General features: G+C 35.1%; 2 protein-coding genes across 2 annotated transcripts; one reads left to right on the forward strand and one right to left on the reverse strand.

Annotated features, from left to right (window-relative positions):
• The first annotated feature begins 238 nt into the window (after positions 1–238).
• LOC106317982 (FAM10 family protein At4g22670) lies at positions 239–2,607 on the forward strand. The gene is made up of 10 exons (XM_013755812.1): positions 239–494; positions 703–757; positions 830–958; positions 1,030–1,198; positions 1,279–1,343; positions 1,424–1,564; positions 1,648–1,764; positions 1,891–2,103; positions 2,199–2,256; positions 2,339–2,607. Exons 1-10 carry the CDS (start codon positions 385–387, stop codon positions 2,437–2,439), a joined length of 1,158 nt encoding a protein of 385 aa, XP_013611266.1. The 5' UTR covers positions 239–384; the 3' UTR covers positions 2,440–2,607.
• Positions 2,608–4,022: 1,415 nt separating this feature from the next.
• LOC106295156 (protein ODORANT1) lies at positions 4,023–5,924 on the reverse strand. The gene is made up of 2 exons (XM_013730982.1): positions 5,524–5,924; positions 4,023–5,024 (listed from the first exon to the last, which is right to left on the reverse strand). The coding sequence occupies exons 1-2, from the start codon at positions 5,784–5,786 to the stop codon at positions 4,484–4,486; spliced, it is 804 nt and encodes a 267-aa protein (XP_013586436.1). The 5' UTR covers positions 5,787–5,924; the 3' UTR covers positions 4,023–4,483.
• Between the last annotated feature and the right edge of the window lie 1,614 nt (positions 5,925–7,538).

Below are 7,538 nucleotides of genomic sequence, written 5' to 3' on the forward strand. Positions count from 1 at the left end.
AAAAAAATTTACCCCAAAAAAAAAAAAAAAAAAAAAAAAAAAAAAAAAAAAAAAAAAAAAAAAAAAAAAAATATGTATGCACCTACCAGCAAATAATGCAAATATATTCGAGTTTATAAATGTTATTTATGTTCAAAACACTTTGGTTCGGTTCAACTGAATCGTATACGGTTTTGTATCACGAAAAAGGTAAGAGTCCGGTTAAAATCCGACGATGATCTTATCCATTTAAGATAGAGAAAGAAGAAGAAGAAGGTGCTAGAACAATATTTTCGAAATCGAAACAAAAGAAAAAGACAGAGACTTTAATCAAAACACTTGCTTCCTTCCATACCTAAACCAAATCACACTCTTTGTCTCCTCTCTCTCGCAGATCGTAAAGGTATGGATGCGACGAAGCTTAGCGAACTCAAGCTCTTCATCGAGCAGTGCAAGTCTGACCCTTCCCTTCTCTCTACACCTTCCCTCTCCTTCTTCCGCGACTATCTCCACAGGTTCTGAACCCTCCTACGCTTCGATCGAATCTGTTTGTATCTGTCGTGGTTGAGATTCAAAAGTTTTGATCTTTGTGGCTCTGTTTACTTGTTCGTGTGTTATATATACTGATCTCTCGTGGGATTGTTAGACCCTTTCCTCTCTTGTTGAAGAAAGGTCCTGTCTTTTGATCCGTGAGGGTACTCTGCTTTGTGTTGTCTCTTTCAGTCTTGGTGCTAAGATTCCCACTGCTGGTAATGAAGAACACAAAGACTCCAAAGCGGTATATCATCATTACTTTTGGTTGAAGTTCGTTTGCGTGTGTGTTTGATTGATTTGTTTCTGTTTTAAACAGAGGAGTTTCGTAGTGGAAGAAGAGAGTGATGATGATATGGAGGAAACTGAAGAAGAGGACGAGATTGTTGAATCTGATGTGGAGCTTGAAGGAGACACTGTTGAACCTGATAATGATCCTCCTCAGAAGGTAGTAAGCAATATATGATTTACTAGCTCTTCTCTCTGCTTAATATCTCTTTTTAACTCCTTTTGCTTTAGATGGGTGATGCATCAGTGGAAGTGACCGATGAGAACCGCGAAGCTGCTCAAGAAGCTAAGGGCAAAGCCATGGAGGCTCTCTCTGAAGGAAACTTTGATGAAGCAATTGAGCATTTGACTCAGGCGATAACGTTGAACCCTGCATCAGCTATTATGTATGGAAACAGAGGTGAGACTTCAAGTTGATTCTCTTCTTTTAACTATTAACGAGTCTCTGTGCTCAACTTTTCTTAAGTATTGTGGTTTCAGCTAGTGTCTACATTAAGCTGAAGAAGCCAAACGCTGCTATTCGAGACGCATACGCTGCTTTGGAGGTATAATTTTTCTCAGGAGCTTTGTTTTTTTCTTTCTAATGATGATGATAGCTAAAGCTTTCTGCGTTTGGGGATTGCAGATTAACCCTGATTCTGCCAAGGGATACAAGGCGCGAGGCATGGCTCGTGCCATGCTTGGAGAATGGGCAGAGGCTGCAAAAGACCTTCACCTTGCGTCTACCATAGACTATGATGAGGAAATAAGCGCTGTGCTCAAGAAGGTATTGATTCTTGTTTTTGAATTTCATAAACAAAGCATTAGTGTAAGTTTTCTGATGGTCATTGTCTTGAAATAATTTATTAGGTTGAGCCAAATGCTCATAAGCTTGAGGAGCATCGTAGGAAGTATGACAGACTACGGAAGGAAAGAGATGACAAGAAGGCTGCACGTGATAGACAACGTCGCCGCGCTGAAGCTCAGGTATAGCTTTGTTAGACCATGATAGTATCAGTTAGTTAGCTAAATGTGGGTTTAATTGGATAATCATGTTTTAGTTTTTGTCTAATTATCTTGGGCTTATCCATGTATCTTTTTCTGTCCTGTAAGGCTGCCTATGATAAAGCTAAGAAAGAAGAACAATCATCATCAAGCAGACCATCAGGAGGCGGTTTCCCAGGTGGTATGCCCAGTGGATTCCCCGGGGGTATGCCTGGTGCAGGCGGTTTCCCTGGAGGTATGCCAGGGGGATTTCCGGAAGGAAAGCCTGGTGCAGGCGCTGGTGGTATGCCTGGTGGTGTTGACTTTAGCAAAATATTGAACGTAAGAGTGTGAACTTAGCAAAAGTTTAGATTTTTGCATGAACAAAGAAGGGATCTGATATTTTTGAGAATGGCTATAATATTTTTGTTGAGCAGGATCCTGAGCTAATGACGGCATTTAGTGACCCAGAAGTCATGGCTGCTCTTCAAGATGGTATTATAAATTACTGTTGATGTTAATACTTCTTGGTTTGAGTTACCGTGAGGTTTAAGTTATATATATTGTGGTTGAACAGTGATGAAGAACCCTGCGAATCTAGCCAAGCATCAGGCGAACCCGAAGGTGGCTCCAGTGATTGCAAAGATGATGGGCAAGTTCGGAGGAGCACCTAAGTAAAAAAAAAAACAGAACAGCTTTTGTCTTTTGCAATTTATGTGGTAACTTCGTGAGATGAGTGATATGTTGGGGATCTTTTTGTATTTTGTATTTTCGTTGTGAGAGAAGTTTGAACAGAAACATCACTCTTTTACAAGTTCGTTAATAATATTATCTCATGTTCGTTTTTTTACCTTCCCTAAAACCTATTAAAGGTTTGAAAGACTACAAAAGCAAATCGTTTTGTATTATGGCCATCCATAAATGGTGACACCGTTCTTTAAAGGTTGCTCTCGTCATGTCTATGAAAATTGGTGAATGTTATTTGAAATTTCATTTTGACATTTCCAAAAATTCACTATATACAAGTAATGAGTATACACTTTGTGTGCGCAAAAGAATACAAGTGCACACTTTGCACTATGTCAGTAGACAACTTGGCAATTCTTAAGAGACGAATGTGTTATATTTTGTGATCCACAAATCTTCAGTGGAAATGTTTTTTCAAGGGAATTTAAAGTGATGAAGAATAAAATGAACTCTTTTGTTTAAAGTCGTTCGTTGACGAGACCAAATATATACAAGTCTTAGTGTTGACGGTTTTACGTTCCCATTTAACTTTGTCGTCGTATCATCTCATTTCAAATGATTTGACCTGATAGTCTTAAAAACAACTTTGAAGTTAAACCGACACACACTTAATTTACCGTTTGACTTATTTGAATCTTTAAGAATCTGACCACTTGTAATTTAATAGCAACTGGTAGATAAGTAAGTACATACATTTCAATTTTAAGGGATTATGAGGTTGGTGAAAAAACATGTCGTAAAGTTATTTAACCATTAATTATTTGCACTAATGAACTTGTTTTGAAGGTTAAGAAAAACCTATTCCCTAAAATTATTTTGCAGTTAAGTTACTTACTGAACACATTTTGAAAACGATATGAAATCCAAGCTGTGATACGCTAAGAGCATAATTATTGCTGAAACCGGTGGCACGGTTTCTTAGTAAACCTTTTTTGATTTTTTCTTCGTTTGAAATAAAAAAAAATTTAAAAACGAACTAATCGCAGAACGCCACGTGTCAGTGAAATCCGTGAACAGTGCAATAAACACTCCAAAATTGGTCCTTATTTCATAATTTCTGTGACAGATTCTTATGTTTTTTGTGGAACCCACACAATAATTTTTTTTAGAACCCCACTAAGGTATAATGGTGGCCTAAGATGCTTAATTCAATGGCTCTTACCGGTGTGACAACTGATTCAGCTCAGGGAGGATTGTGATGTTGATGTAAATTGAGAAATTCCTCCACATACTCAACTTAATTTGATTAGAATCATATCATCTTTGAAGATCAAAAAAAAAGAAATGGAAAGACCAAATATATATGGTCAAAGATGAAATATACCAAAATAAGAGCCACGGCCATTCTAAGCTAAAAGGTTCAAACGTTGATGGCGAATCTTACATCATCTCGTCTTATTCGTCGAGGTTATAATAATAGTTTATTGATCATTTTCTTGTTCGTCGAGGTTAACACATAAGATTTAACGTTTATTAATTTGTATACTAATATTTATCTTAAGATTATTCATGCATACAAATCTATACAATAAAGAGAAGAAAAAAAAAATACAACACATGCGCGAGTCCGGGAGAGGACATATATAGTGTCTCAAACTCTCTAGAGTTTTATTCTAACCTAAAGTTGGACCCTGATAGCGAAAACATACATTCACATTATCTTCATACGACTTTCTTTGGATTTGGGATGGGAACATGTGAATAATTAAGTAATTAACTATACAAAACCTAACTGACTTGAACTTAATTATCTTTTCTTGACTTGGACGTATCCCCACATATACTATAGACCCCTAGACTAATGCGTAATACTTGGAAACCATGGTGCACCCTTGCTGAGTTTATATTTGCATGCATGTATGTACATGTATATATGCCACTTATGCATAAAACATGACACTAATTAATGCGTGTGTGTTGTGACTCATCTCCATTCTCCGTAGAGTTTCCATTATGTCATGTGGTGAGGAGAGAGTCAAAACCCAAAATCATGTACACCAAAGTCTTGGCAATAATCCAGAAACGTCCAATCATTGCCGTTGATTCCTTCCGGTGACCATATCGGAAAATCTGCTCCTGCGCCCGACATATTGTTGTCATGATGATATAATGTTCCACCAAAGCCATCGTTACTATCACTCCACGGAGCTTCAGCGGTAGTAGTTTCATCGGACCATAAATGACTAAACAATTCTTCATCATTATATATGTTACTAAGTAGATGATTTTCATTATCCGTTGAATTGTTTTGACCAGTAACCGTGCTGCTGCTTTCGTCTTCCGTAAGCGTGCCATTTGTCTCTTTGGTACTGCCGCTCCTTGGTTTCATTGAGATATCATCTGAAGTCGAGGAAAGGCTTTGGGGATTATTGGTGTTATTCGGTTCTTGGTTTAGAGGTTGATGTGTCATAGGGTCGATTCCCATCTTAACAAGTTTTTTCTTGATGTGAGTATTCCAATGGTTTTTTATTTCGTTATCAGTTCTTCCGGGTAACCTTGAAGCTATCTTAGACCACCTATAGTAAACCAATGATTTAAGAAATTATTAATTACAATAACCTTACATAATATTTTACGAAGTGTTGGTGGAGATGTTCAAATCTTGAAATATTAAAACAAGGAAATTGACAAAAGTAAGTTAACATTATCTTTGGACGAGAAAGACGTTACTTTGTCTTGAAGTTTATATCAAAAAAAAATACATGTAAAACGAATTAGTTCGTCTACATAATTCTACTATTTAAAAGAAAAATATTTAAAATCTACTATTTTGACCATCTTCTTTAGAACTATCTAATTTATATTTTGGCACATTATACACAATCCACAATTGACACTATACATTTTCATTACTATGCCCGATCCAAACCAAACGTTTAATTACCTTAAGCCTAGTTTTAGTTAACTTAAAAAATAAACATATTTTGAGAAGTATTAAGCTCCAATATAAGATACAAAAGATTGAGAACAGAAAAATTATGTCGAATTAACATATGATTAGTTATTAAAGCTTACTTGTTGCCAAGATGAGCATGAAGATCGATGACAAGTTGTTCCTCATCGTGAGAGAGAAGGCCTCTTTTCAAGTCAGGCCGGAGATAATTGGTCCACCGCAGGCGGCAGCTTTTCCCACAGCGGCGGAGACCGGCCAGCTTCGGCAGAGCACGCCAGCAACAATGGCCATTGGTGAGTATGAAGTTTATGAGCTTCTTGTCTTCCTCCGCCGTCCACGGCCCTTTCTTCACCACCAGCTTGTCACAACATGGCTGCCTCCCCATTAAATATTACTGCGGATATTACTTTTTTTTAAAATGTTATTGCTTATAATATGTTTGATTTTTGTATATGTTCGAAGGGATTGATTATAACATAGCAGAGGGAGGGAAGAGAGATGCGAAAATTAAAGTTACTGAGAATTGAAATCTCAACAGCTTGGAAGTTTTGTCATAAGCTTACCCACCTATATATAACATTCTGATCACACCTTTCCCCCAAAATTAATATTATTAAATCAATTGAATTTACACACGCATTTATATATTATATATGTATTTATCAATTTTGTCAAACGATTGCATATATATATATACTATATATAAATGATATAGAAGATATATTAATGGTTTAAACATTACATATGATAAAGCTGTTTAAATTGTAAAAAAAACATATATCAAGAAAAATGCTTGTTAAAAATGAAAAATAAAAACAAAATTTACCTCACTATAGATTTAAACGACAAACTTACTGCCCTAAGTTTTATTTTCATTAACTAAAAAGAAGCATAGTTTTACTGTCTAAATATTCAACGATTTTCATTACATAACATTAGCGGTTGATTCTTAACAAATTAGAGAAAATAGAACTAACTATTTTGTGGCAATATATTAAAGATACATAAATTGTTGTAACTTATAGTATTATGTACGCTTTACACGATATTATAACTAATCACAGAAATAACAAAAGAATATATATGCTCTAAATCAAAATTATGCATTGCTCGTTCATATATATGTGTATATTTTAAGGTACATACAACATATGTATATACAGATGTCATGATGGGGAAATTACAACAGTTTGGAAGAAGATTTTTATATCTTACTTCATCTATGAATTTCTATTGCAATGATATATTATACACACACAAAATGATTCCTTTAGATTTTATATTGAATGGTTCATTTTCATATATTTGATAGATAAATTAGGAGCTAATTAGCTAAAAACTTGAAACTGGTTATATAAATAAGACTAATCTAGTATATAATGATTAAGGTTAAGAAGTATATTTTGTCTTACTTTGTCAAATCTGTCGCAGATAGGCTCAAAGAAAGGAGTGTTGGGGATGTTGCATTTGGTTGGTGAAAATGACCTTGGAACTAATGTGAAAGGATAGGGTGCGTGCCAACGTACGCAATCACACGTGCGACTCATATGCTTTTTACCCAAATACTCGTTCCATATCAAATAAATACATAAGCTCGTATATTTTATAGTCCCACGGTTTCATAGGTAATGAGATAATCCACATACAAATAAACAAAATAAATTAGACAATATAATGTAAAGAATGAATAACACTCCAAATCATAAACAAACTAACCTTTTTACTAGAACGAATATATCTAGTCGTCGTCGATACGGTAACACAAACATTAACGGGTATCTATCTGACACGTAGGGGTACACGTATAGATCACTGTATCAATTTAGGTTCTAGATAGTTCTGATCTTGCGACTTGTAGGTGACTTGCAATTTTGGGTTCATGGTATTGTTACAAAGTATTCTTTGTTTCAATATTTAAACTAAAATATTCTTTATCGTATCAATTTACACAAATGTTTACCAGACGTGTGATTCTGTGATGACTAGGTGCTTTGTTTATTCAGATAGAAGTGTTTCAAGAAAATCTTCTATAAAAGATTGTATGCTAAATATATATGATACAAATTGACCTGCATACTGGTGAATGATATTGCAAAAGTTTAACAAAAATGACATTGTTAAATACTCTTATGTAAAG

Source organism: Brassica oleracea, chromosome C1, assembly GCF_000695525.1.
Source record: "Brassica oleracea var. oleracea cultivar TO1000 chromosome C1, BOL, whole genome shotgun sequence".
Classification (NCBI taxonomy): Eukaryota; Viridiplantae; Streptophyta; class Magnoliopsida; order Brassicales; family Brassicaceae; genus Brassica; species Brassica oleracea.